Source organism: Meles meles, chromosome 8 (assembly GCF_922984935.1).
Source record: "Meles meles chromosome 8, mMelMel3.1 paternal haplotype, whole genome shotgun sequence".
Lineage (NCBI taxonomy): Eukaryota > Metazoa > Chordata > Mammalia > Carnivora > Mustelidae > Meles > Meles meles.
The window spans coordinates 65,603,345-65,616,343 of NC_060073.1; the positions used below are offsets into that span (position 1 = coordinate 65,603,345).

The 12,999-nt window shown below is 49.7% G+C and overlaps 1 protein-coding gene across 1 annotated transcript in view; it reads right to left on the reverse strand.

Annotated features, from left to right (window-relative positions):
* The window catches only part of TENM4 (teneurin transmembrane protein 4), a 593,562-nt gene that overhangs the window by 94,508 nt on the left and 486,055 nt on the right, over positions 1-12,999 (reverse strand). The window contains exon 20 of the mRNA XM_046016487.1: positions 598-814. Within this exon, the coding sequence (XP_045872443.1) occupies positions 598-814 (217 nt within the window). The remainder of the gene's footprint in view (positions 1-597; positions 815-12,999) is intronic.

The following is a 12,999-nucleotide window of genomic DNA, read 5'->3' on the forward strand; positions in this document are numbered from 1 at the left end:
AGAGCACAGTTCCGCTTGATCACCCCGGAGGTCTTTTTTGTCCCCTTAGTGGACTATTCAGCTCCGTGATTCCAGCATAGCTCCTGGCACAGAGTGGACCTCAGTGAACAGCTGTCCAGTGGGTGACGGATACAACCAAACACTTGTGAAGGAATGCAGGGGCCGACGGCCTGAGCGGGGGCAGCTACTGCACCCCACCCCCCACCCCCCACCATCTTCTGGACATCGGCTCTGAGGGTGAACAGTGTTAAAGTGTTTCCACTCGTCTGGAGACTGCAGAATCAGTAACAGCTGACTGCAAAGAGGGTATTGATCCAAGATTCCCCTTGGACCTTTGATTTCTCACTCTCTCCATCTATCACCCAGCGGGAACAACACAACTTGGCTCATTAAAATTCCAAATGCCTGGGATAGCAGTTTTCTAAGGGTGGGCACCTGAGGCTGCTTCTCTGCATCCTGTGACATTCCATCGAGAGCCTTAGATACCCACCCTCCTGGCTCCCCCCCACCCCCACCCCCACTGCCCCAAAGGTGGCCCGAGCTGATTCGGTTCTCCCGCAGAGAGCCACGGCCAGGGCCAGGGCCCAAGGTACTCACCCTCCATCAAAGGGGTTCTCCCCAGGAATGATGTGCGTGCTGTCCCTGCCCACAAGGAACTTGATGCGGTCGTAGAAGGAGTGCAGGTTCTGCTGGGACGCCGGGGCCTGTGTCTCCTGGATGATGTCCAGTGGGTCGGGGGAGCCCAGGCACAGCGGGTTCGCGTGGCAGAGGGGCTGGAGGCAGCAGTCAGGGTCCATGCAGTCCAGCAAGCCATCTGCAGGGGTGACAGCATGAAGTTCATACCACTATGGCCCACCAGCCCTGTCTGTCCACAACGCCTTCGTTCACATCTCTATTTTCCACTCACTGAGACAGTTGATTAAGGACCTGACATGAGCCAAGGCCTTTGCAGGGAGATCCAGGGGCTTCAGATCTGCTCCCAGCCCACTCGTCTAGCTGGGGAGAAGGACAAGAACTTGTACAGGGCGATGGGTGTTTCTGTTTCTTTTCAAAGAGACGGAGGGCATTCTATGAGGGCCCAGGGGTGGAAGAACACACTGGATGTCTGAGCTGCTCAGCTCAACTGAGAAGGTGAGGGACAGGCCCAGGAAGGGACTGTTAATGCTGGTGAAAGAACTTGCAGGGCCGCGGGCTGCCTTCGAGAAGTTGCACTGAACCCCCGGGATGGGGATGGGGATGGGGACAGTGGGAGCTCCTGGAAGGTTTAAAACAGGGGTGACATGGTCTGATCTGCATCACTGAGAGAAGCTCTTCTGTAATCTGGAAGGGGATATTGAAGCTGGCCTGAAGTGGAAGCTGGGGGCTCTGCGGTGGCAAGGGCGTTTCTGAGGTTGCACGGGGGCACAAGAGATCAGAGCAGAAACAGTGGAAGTGGGGAGCAGTGGGTGGTTTGGAGGGATGTTTAAGGGGTAAGAGCAGTAAGAGCAGGAGACAGACTGGCTTTGGGGGTGAGGAAGGGACACTATGACCGCCAGCATCGCTGCTGGCTGCCATGTAGGTCCAGGGACACTCAGCTCTGCCTTCTGCCAGTCACTGACCAACGAGCCCCTAGCAGGGAATCCTCTCCACCACATGGATGAATTTCTTCAGGACTGAAAATTATAGTACTGCTTCTAGCTTCCCAAAGGACGAAGAAAGAAATGCCATCAGACCACAGAGTTTTGGTGGTATTAGTGCTTTCATAGGCACCCAGTGGCATAGCTTAATATGGATAGCAAATCCAGGGATTAGAGGATACTGCCGCTGGGGGGTGGGAGGGGGGGACACAACAGCCCAGGGTGACATTCTGTGTGCTTTGTTGCAGAGAACAGTCTAAGGGCATGTGTTCCTCTGGGTTCAAATTCTGCCTCTCTTGTTTATTAGCAAGCTGTCCCACCACCCTGGAGACGTAGATCCTATTCTGGTTATCTCTGTTCTGTCCCCAGCACTTAGTCCGAGTGCCTAAAACATGGCTGTGAAGTAAATACACAAATGAGAATTGAATGACTTGACAAATGAATCAGGGGGTGAAACAAAATGATAGCCCGTAAAAGCCAGAAAACCACTACCTTCGTTCAGTTCATCTCAACAGGGTGGTATGGTGGGAGCATCATGAAGCTCAGGCTCAAGTTCAGGTCCCAGAACTGCACCTAAGAACACCCGTGGACGAATGCCTTTTCTTACTCTCCGAGCCCCAGCCTCTTCCTCATCGACAGGCCTCTCTCGCTTCTGTCTCCGTGGGTTTACACTACAGATGCTGTGTACCAGAGCATGGCACAGCCTGGCCAGATTCGGGGCCCCATCCACACAGGCAGCCCCCAAACCCCCTTACTAGCTTCAGATGTATTCTGGTGTCAGGTAAGATACTTGACGCCCCTGAAACCCAGTTTTTTCCCTTGGTAAATTACAGACAAAAATCCCTTGTCTTTCTTGCCTACTTCTTCATGGCATTCAAGACTTGATGACTTCCTTGAGGGCAGCACAGCGTGAACAGCCTGGACTCTAGGACCCCGACTGTCTGGGGTCAAATCCTGGCTCTGAAACTTACCGCTATGTGACCTTAGGCAAGTTACGTAAACTCTCTGGCCTCCGTTTCAGAACGTGTCTTACGAGGGGATTATAAAAGTGTCATGTAAGTGTTTGTGACATAAATACAAAACATAGTATATGTCCCCAAATCTAGCAGAGTACTGGATACACAGTAAGCACTTACTAAGGGGTAGTTCCCCTTCCTGTCCCTGAGTCTACAATATGGTTCACCAAAGTGAAGGGCTGTTTGTCCTTGGTCTGCTCACCTCCCATATTCATCTTGAGATATGGAGGAAAGGCCTCTTCTGACCCCAGCACGGTCCTGCACTCTAACTCAGGGCTCCTGTCCCAGCTCCCAGAAACACCCACTGATTGCTTAGCAAAGCCCCGGTCTTCTCCTGCGGATGGCAGGCTCCATCACACGGTCTCGTGCTACCCCTGTCAGACGTTGCTTAAACACATAATTACAGCCCGAGCTGCGGGTTATTTGCATTCTGCTATTGATGTTAGCATGACAGATTCAGCTGCCGCATCCATAACTCTGCAGAAATGCTCCATTATTCAATCCCAGCGAGCAGGGACGCTGACCATTAAATCAGCGAGCACAAGTGAAGGGCTGTGAGAAGTCATGCCTAATTTGAAATTTTATTAGCTATTGCCTGCTCTTGTTTACCACCGAAGCAGACCCTGGAAGCCGGGCCTTTACCTCTTTATAAACATTCTGCTCTGTGGCATCTTGGAAGAACTGCTTCCTGTTCTCTAGTCCTGGGGCAGGTGAGCCAGGAATTATTATTCTTAATATTATATTAAATGATGACGATGATGATGATGACCACAAGCATTGTGCTAAATGCTTGACAAGGAATGCTTTCAAGGAATGTGTCATTGAATCTTCCTCGCTCTGTGAGGTAGCCACTATTGGCAGCATCACGCTCATTTAATTATCTTATTTTTTAAAAAAGGATTTATTTATTTTTTGGAGTGAGAGAGATAATCTCAAGCAGACTCCCTGCTGAGTGTGGAGCCCGATGCAGGTCTCGATCTCATGACCCTGAGAGCATGACCGGAGCCAAAATCAAGAGTCGGATGCTCAACTGACTGAGCCACCCAGGTGCCCCATCACCCTCATTTTAGAGAGAAGGAACTGGAGGCTCAAAGTGGTAGAGTAACTTGGTCAAGTTTGTGTAGTGCAGGGCTGACTTGGAATCTGAGCCCAGGTCTTTCTTAAGTATGAAAGGTTCTTTGAGTCCTAAAGAGACTTTTGGGAACTATTTCTTAAGTGAAATGCATGAATTTAGGAGCCTTGCTGAAATACCACTCTTCTGTGCCCTTCCGTCTCCCTGAGTGAACTCGATCACAGCACTCACTCCCCCTCTCCTCACTCTACTGTAGATTTTCTCTGTCTCCTTCCCCAGACATGGAGCTCATTTCAGTATGGCTGTATCTCCTTCTCTAGCTTCTGCCCTGGCTTCATCCTTGCTTCAGGAATCAGGCCTCCTCACACTCCTTTTATCTTTCTTTTCTTTTCTTTTTTTTTTTTTTTAAAGATTTTATTTATTCATTTAACAGACAGAGATCACAAGTAGGCAGAGAGGCAGGGAGAGAGAGCGGGAAGCAGGTTCCTTGCTGAGCAGAGAGCCCAATGTGGGGCTCGATTCCAGGACCCTGGAATCATGACCTAAGCTGAAGGCAGAGGCTTTAACCCACTGAGTCACCCAGGCGCCCCTTATCTTTCCTTTTGAAAAACAAATTAAGCAATCTATTTTAAAAAAACAAATGGTCCTTTCCTGTGATCAGAGGCCCTTTGGGATCCAGTTGGCCATTCTACTGGAAAAGAAAGTCTCAGCAAGGGCTCTGAGCTTCAATTCTGCCCATCTATAAATGGCACGACCAGACGTACCTCACAGATAGGCTGTGGGTTAGGGGAGATCACGGACATGGGGCATTTGGCATGACGACCAACACCTGAGTCTGTGCTTGGTAAACAAGAGTCCCTGTTAGCTCCTTGGCCGGGTGCTTCCCTCGGACAGGTATCCTTACCACGGACCAGTCCTGGCTCCCTCCCGTCGTACATTTCAGGGCGGCCCTTTCTGGATGCAGCCTGGCTTTGAAGAACTGAATTAGACAAAGATGGCCTGAGAGGCACACCTGTAAGTTAAGGAAATGGAGACCCAAGGGTCTTGAATACTGAGGTTGTCTGAAATGGAGCCACCTCACACAAGCGGGGCTCTCATGAAAGTCCTGGGACTGTAGAATGGCTCATGGGTATGCTTCATAGGACAGAGTGACAAGGCCAGGCCAACGATTCTGTCTGCCTAGGCCTTCTTGGGTGGACACTCCCCCGTCGTTTATTCAGCAAATATTTGTGAAGTAGTAAATGTGGGCTAACCCTCTGCTAATAGAGATGGTCATTATTAAAGGAAGCACCTGTTCCAAAAATGAGCGCGGGTTGGGGGGCACAAAACTCTTATCAAAAGTGCACTTTACAAGACGGGCTTTTGCGCAAATGGCAGCTTGATACGGGGCAGGCTGGCGGCCTAGGAAGGGGGATTTGCTTTCTTAGGCAGAGGTGAAAGACTTGGGAAGAGGCATATTGAGAGGAAAAAGTAGGCTTTGGGGACAGAAAAGTAAATTTTGGGGTAGACTAGAAACACATCAATGTATAGTTTTCATGATTCTCCGGTTTGGCTAGTTTGTGAATATTTACACTTTCCAAGGACTTCGTATCTCACTAAACCGTATACTACACACAAGTCGGTTGACTTAGAAAATGTCCGTTTTTCGTTTGTATGCTATTCCCACTGATAGACCCTTCTTGTGGCAAACAGAAAGACAAACAAAAAACACCAGGAAAATAGGGAGGATTTTTCTCTACTTCCTTAAAATTTTCGGTAAAACCCTCCTGAACTCTAAACCCCAACTTTTAGGAAAGAACATCGCCACCCCCCCCCCCAAGAAACATCCTTTTCTCCTTCCTCTCTCTGTTGACGTGGTGAACGTGAAGGGGGCAGAAGGAAATGGAGTGGGGGCCACTGAGGCTCCTGGAGGCTGGAGGGCGGCAATGCCAGACCCAGCCGTGATGGGCAAGGGGAAGTGGGGAGGAAGTGTCCAGAAGAGTCAGCCCAGGGAGTAAAAAGAAAGATGGAAAAAAAAGGGAGGCAGGGAGGAAAAAAACCAGACAAAAGATGCAGGTCTCTGGGGCACCAAATGAACATTTTCCAAAGGGCTTCCAGTTCTCGTGCCCCTGAGCTTGAAGGGCCCGCCCCAGGCTAAAATGCTACATTGTGCACGCAGCGCTGGTTTCTGCCAGCATTTCCACCTCAGTGCTACCCAGTTGGGATAAGGGCCACGCTGTTTCCTCCAGCCCCCTCCTCAGTGCCTGCTCTGCTGGTGGGTGTCAAGTGACCTTGAGAACCAGGGAGTGGGGAACAGGAGAGGAGAAAAAAATCAGGCTAGAAGCCTGAAGAGCCAGCTCCCCCCCTGGCTGTGTCACTTTCTCGCTGTGAGACCTTGGGCACACCCCTTCCTACCCCCTGAGACATCATTTGTTCATGCGAAACCAGGAGAGTGAGTTCTGCCAGTTCCTCAGCATTGCTGGTGGGTTCCTGTCTGTAAAGAGTAAATGAGTCATTCAGTGAAGTTCTGGGGTCCTCCCCACTCTGGTGGCCATTCCCCAGAGCCCCCTCTGCAGACAGGTGCTATGGCACAGGGATGGGCGAGGTCCCCTGCCATGTCCCTGGTCCTGAGTAGCAGTGGCTTCCTGCTCATTTTGTGATCCTAACAGCTACCATTGAGCAGTGGGGCCCTGGGGGACTCCCTCCACGCCTGATGTTGGTGTCCTCCTCAGTTAGGCTCGGGGTCATGGGGCAGCCTCTGGGGTTGCCTGACCTAACCACCTGGCCTTTCCATGCTGTGGGCCCATCTCTCCTGGTGGCTGGCCAGCTGCAACTCCCTCAGAAAGCCAAGGGTGTGCCGGAGGGTCCTATCGAAGGTGGTGGCTCAGCTAGCCTTCTTGGCTTTACAGACGAGGACCCTGGAGCTTGGGTTCAGTAACCGACTCAGTGTCATCCTGCAGTGAAGTGTGGCAGAGCTGGGAATTTGGTTTCTTTTCTTTCTGCAAGTCCAGCCATTAGGCACTATGCCAGAGTCTACATCTTTCTCTGCCTGTGCTTTGGGCATTCTAGTTCCTCCACAGAGGGCAGGAATGGACTTGTTGACCTCTCTACCCCAAACGCGGAGCATGGCGCCTTGTACACAGTGAGCATCAAACTTGTTGGATGAATGAACAAAGGAATGAATGATGATCTGAGGACCCCAGAGGCAAGCAGCTCAATTGCTTTGGTCGGGCTGTGGGGGTGTGGTGGAAGCCAGTCCCCACCCTGGAAAGAGCTCGTTGCTCTCCTTAGAAAGGAGGCATGGGGACAGGCCCATCCCTTCGGAACCCGTTGTGTGGACAGACAGGGAGAAGACCGTCACGCCTCTGGCACAACAGAGTGCTGGGGAAGAAGAAAGAGATGGGGCCATGGAAGCCGGAAGGTGGGAACCCAGCTTGGGCTGCAGGCTGGGCTGTATCCTGGAGGATGGAATGCATGAACTGGGACCAGAGGGGTGGACGTGAGCCAGCTGAAAGGAGAACAGAGATGGGAGCAGGTGTGGGAAATTCATGGACGAGCAAACTTTGTGTTGTAGTTGTTTGCATGGTCCTTATACTCAACGACTCCGCGGACAGCGAGAGAAGACAACGTCCTTCTCTCTCTGTGGGCTTAGCTGCTGCCCCCGCTCCACAGCCCAGCCACCAACCTCATCTCTCTGTGGCCATAGAGTGGCCTTACAGCAGCCCGGGAACAGCATCCAGGGAGGCCCTGGGGATGGGGCGTGGAATGGGCCTCCCCGCTCTGTACACATCTGGGAGAAGTTTTTGTCATTTGCTATAATAGACTCTGTGCCTTCTTTAAAAAGGCTTTCAAAATCTCTATCTGCCCCTTGCAACACAGGATTTTTAAATGTCAATTTCTCTCTTGTCTCTTATCACAAGAAATGTGGTTTAGAGACAGTCTGAAGGGTGACCAAATTCTATGGCTTTGTGGGAGCTCTCCATTCCAGCAGCGGGAGATGGAGAAGGGGAGGGAGGGCAGAGAGCTTTGCTCTCTGTTCTGAAATTCCTCCTTCCAGGTGGCATCTATCAATGATCTGTATTGCAATTCACCATCGTTTCTCATGGGACGGACAGTGCCTGAAGAGATTATCACACCTTGAAGCTGCTTACAAATCCTTCATCCAAAGGGGTCTGGTTGTTTTAAGATTCCAGGGGACTTTATATTCTAGTTTCTTTTCTTTGGAAGCACCCATTCCGTTCTAATCCTAGCTTTCCTGCAGATCCACAGTGTGACATTGAAATCTCTGTCCTGCATGTCTGTTTGCGAAGGGCTGGACATTGCGTCCACAGAGCACCCAGCATGGTGCCTGGCACCTGCGGATGCTCTCTAAACTATGGCTTCTGCCTTCTTTTACGTACACTGGAATTATTTCCCTTCTAGCAAGGAGCGTGGGACAGTTTGGGATACGAATTTTAATCAAGAGATGAAAAAGGTCAAAATACACTATTACATGCAGAGACACATTGTGATCTGACGTGAAATAAGTAGTGTGTAAAATTTCATGAAGAACGTATTCCAATTTTTAAAAATAATTATTTATATATGGATATATGTACATACATTTATCTATCATAAATATGCTTCTGTGCTTCCAGGCAGTAAGGTGCAGGAGAATGGGAACTGACCCTTGCCGGTGAGGGACTGAGGCTTAGAGAGAGGGAGCAAACGGGAGAGCCAGGGTTGAAATCCCGGCGGTCTGGGAAGAGATCCTGCACTTTTCATCGCCGGGCTGTGCTGCCTCTCGGGCACAGTGAGCCCACCTGCCATCCTCACAGCGCGACCCCGCAGGGCAGGCATTCTTATTCTCATTTTACAGACCCTTCGCATGTTTGGGCCACAGTTTCACCATCTCTAAAACGGGCAAGAAATGAACATGCCCCATCAGAGCGTCTCTGTGTCACAGCTGAGAAGACACAATTCAGCACTTCGGGAGGTTTTCACAGACCGAAGGGCACAAAGGAGGCACATCTCCTGGTCAAGTGGGTTAGGGCCTCTCTGCCTGCTGGCTTCGTTGGTCCCTTACTGGCCAGTGCTCTGGTGACATCTGGAGGCACGTAAGGGTGAGGGGAGTCCAGAGAGAGGATCAGCGGACTGGCGGGGGGAGGGGGGGGTTGTCACTGAGTCACAGTCAGGACCTGTGTTCTGTTTTCAAATCTACACAATCACCACGAATGAAAACAAACAAATAACGCTAAACCCAACTCAGCCATACTGTTAACTTTTTTCCTTTTTTTGTCTCACAGTTTAAAAATACTGCAACAGCATTCTTAATGAAGCTTGAAATTCAGGTTTAATTTGGAAAGGACTGCTTTAGGCCTAGCAAAGTGGGAAAGAAGAGAAGCCACCAGTTTCCAGATAGCTTGAAGAGCCAACGGTTGGGTTTTTGATGGAACCATGAGTCTGAGGTCCAGACACACTGAAAAGCTCTAATGTGGCCAGAACCGCACAGAGGATGGCAGTTTCTGCCACCCCCCCCCCCCCCCAAGCTGGGCAGACTTCCTCCTCATACAGAAACAGGAAGGGTAACACCACAGCCATCGAGTCTGTGGAGTGGATGCACAATTGCTTTGCAAACCGTAAAATGACACACGAGTTATCATTCTCAGCCTCTGGTCGGCTTTGGGAACATGGCAGCTCCTTTAAGTTTGAGGAAGTCCTCGCAGTGCATTTCTAGGGGGAGGATGAACCACTGTAAGGTAGGAGAGCTCTGGGGGCACAAAGGCGTGTGGAATGGCTCAAGAGTCTTAGGTCCCAAGTTTAGGCCACGGCACTGACTTTGTGTGTGACACTGATGTGCGTGATGTAACATGCCCTTTCTACAACACGCAGCGGGTAGAAGGAGGGAGCCAGAGTCCCCGTTCTGTGTCTTTTACAGTCCTGTTACTCGGCATTCAACTCTGGTAACCCCTGCTCCAAGCTCCTGAGTTACATGAGAAGTAAGAGTCTGCCAGCTAGACTCTAGCACCTTCCCCTGTCCCTGACTTCATCTGGATTATGCTGTGTCTCACATCCTGGCTAAAATAAAAGCATTTATTCCATTCTGCCTCCACTAGATTTAGTTGTTAGGAGAGCAATTTCGTGCAAATGACTGTGGGCTTCCTGAGGGAGAAAGATCAGGCCATGTTCACTGGTTCTTTTTATCTCCTCAGAAAGGAACATGGTGCCTTGTGGACAGGAGAAGCCCAGCCAATGTGTGCTTGACCGAACTGAAAACAGACCAGTCCTAAATATGGCTCACCCCTGTGAGCCTGGCCCATTACTCCCTCCATGAAAACTGTCCCTATTTGGCCAAGACACAGAGGAATAGGCCGGTGAGGACAGCCTTGCCCTCTCTAGTGCTTGGGACAGTCTTCTCTTCATGGCTATTTCATCTGTGCTACCCTGCAAATCTGGGATCTTGTGCACCATCTCCTTGGCTCCCCCAATGGGTGGAGAGCCCACCAAACTGAGAGGACCGTGCCTGAGACATTTCCTCATTTTACAGTTAAGAACCCCAGGTTCCCCCCCCCTTTTTTTTATCCATCTGGTCTCCCCAGCTAGTTGTCTTTCCAACCATGATGGCCCATGGGTGTCTTCCAGGCTGGACTAGAAGCCTCACAGGACAGGGACCATATCACAGTTCCCAGTAGGATACTCAAGCATTTGATAATATTAGTTCAATGAGTGGATGCCCCTTCCCCATGGCAATTCTCCCCCTGCAATGCAACTGCAGGCTTCTTATCTCTCCCTCCAGACTGTGAACTGCACAAGGCACAGGGACTGTGTCTTATTTGTCTCTGAGGTCCCAGGACCCAGAACGGGGCCTGATGCAGAGCAGACATTCAGTTAATGTTTGTTGAGTGAGTCAAAGAACTCGGGCTACAGTGCTATCACGTGGCTTTGCTGAGAGATATGGAAAAGTTTGTTCCAGTCTATAAAATGCTCCATAAAGGCAAGAGGTGTCATTTCCTGCAACTGAGGATTTTTTGATAGTTCCTTTCTAGTCCTTCCTGGTTCATCTATCACAATGGCTGGAGGAGACCCCATTTCCCCAGGGCCTGAATTAACCCCATTTCTTATGACGGGAAGCTCTTTCACCCACCGGAGCTGTGGGGCTCTGGGCTCCTGCGTGCTCGTGCCCTATGTAACACTGGTGACTTCTAGCCCCGAGAGAGCTGGCTGAAGGATGGCCAACAGGATACACATGTGTGCTTCACGTGAGGGAACAGGGGAAACGTCTTCCAGGACCTATTCTTGTATGTGTGCCCTTTCCCCACATTTCTCAAGGCCACTCAGTTCTTTGGCTGCCAGATGCTCAACAGCTGTTTGAGGGCTTTGGCCAAGACCCTGCCTTCTTGACAGGGGAATGACTTCATGGTGCAACTCTTGTCCCCTCTTCTAATTACATGAAGTTATTGTTGGTCATGAGAATTGCCTCTACAGGCAAAGTGAAGAAGGCTGAGGAGAGATGCAGATATTTTAGGCTGACATCTCTTTCCTATGAAGAACAAATATTATTGCACTTTTTCTTGCCTGAAGACAGGGATGCTTGGGGCCCTAGCTGTGTCTTGCTCCACTTTGCCCATGATGATCTCTCTGATCAGAAAGTCCTTTCCTTTTTTTTTTTTTATAATAATCTTTTAATTTTTTAAAATTAAAAAATTTTAAATTTTTTAAATAATCTTTTAATATCTTTTAAATAATAATCTTTTAAAAAATTTTAAAAAAGATTAAAAAATAATCTTTTAAATAATCTTTTAATTTTTTAAAAGATTATTTGTTTATTTGACAGGGAGAGAGAGAGAGACACCAAGAGAGGGAACACAAGCAAGGGGAGTGGGAGAAGCAGGCTTCTGGCCGAGCAGGTAGCCTGATGTGGGGTTCGATCCCAGGACCCTGGGATCATGACCTGAGCCAAAGGCAGATGCTTAAAGACTGAGCCAACCAGGCACCCCAGAAAGCCCTTTCCTTTCCAAGAAATACCTGTCTACTCAAGTATCACCTCCCTGGTGAATGTTTCCTTGCTCCCACACTAACCAATATATAAGTCTGCACAGCATTCGCACTGTCCACTAGACCTTCACTGTGGGTTTTTCCTTCCCCACCTGAATTCCTAGAGCACAGTGAGAAGATTTTGTCATCTCTGTGCCTGGCCTAGGGCCTGGACCCACAGGAGGAACTGTGGATATTTATGGAGTATAAGAATTAATAGACTTGGTAGCGTTCATGTTGATGAAGGGACATTTCAACCCTGCAAAGTCATAAGAGGAGAACTTGGACCCACTGTTTCTGCTGAGCTACCAAGGCTCAACCCCATGAGCTCCTTGTGGACAACTACTCCACTGGGCCCAGACCCAGGCACGTAGGCCTGATCACCTCCTGGAGGCAGGCAGCAGGTGGATGGACCGAAAGCCAGTTAGACCAAGCTCGGTGGTCTGCAGTAGCCCTTTCCGGGCTGCTGGAGAGATAGAAGGTAAACAAATTAGAATAACCACAATAAACACTTGTGGCCTTTTAATCCATATGGCACTCTGAGATGGCAGAGTCATTCTAAGTAGAAAATTCCCAGAGGTTGGGGTGCTGAGGAGGTGGCCTACTGATTTCCTACTCCGTGCCGTATGCATCCATGATGCAAGTCCCTGAGCATCCATGTTTAGGTGCTGCATAAACACGTTAGGACCAGGCCAGCTGTCAGGCCATTGTTAGAAAGGAATGGTCGATGGTTTCAAATTTTTTTCATTTCTCTATCTTTTTAATCTCTCCTACTAACCCCCTGAGATTAGGAGAGTCAGGAAGAATCAGTCTGTCTTCTAAGGGAGAGTAGAGCACATTGTGATAATATTTATTCAACTAACACAACAGAAGAAAGAAGGCTAATGCTAGGGTCAATCTAAAGATTGGAAGGTCCTCATGATCTAATTGCCCATTGCATGGATAAAGAGTGTGAGGCCCAGAGACATCAAGTAACTTGCTTAGGGATACACAGGGGATCGACAGGGATTGGCACCCTGGTCTCTTCTCTCCCAGCTGAGAAATATTCCACAAGACTAGGCCTCTCTTCCTTAGGGTCTGGAGTGTGCAGCACTAGAAAAAACCCAATAAACTAAGACCCATTCTAGGAAAACCCCCCAGGGCCAGGGGTTGTGGGGGCAAAGGTGGCTTGGTGGGGGTTACTACCAGAATCAGGGGAGAAGGCATCATAACCGAAGGTAATTCAACCTGCCTCAGCAGGAGAAGCATCCTTTCTGCTACTTTCTGTGACACAAAACTGGACGGGCCTCTTCTTGTCCATTTC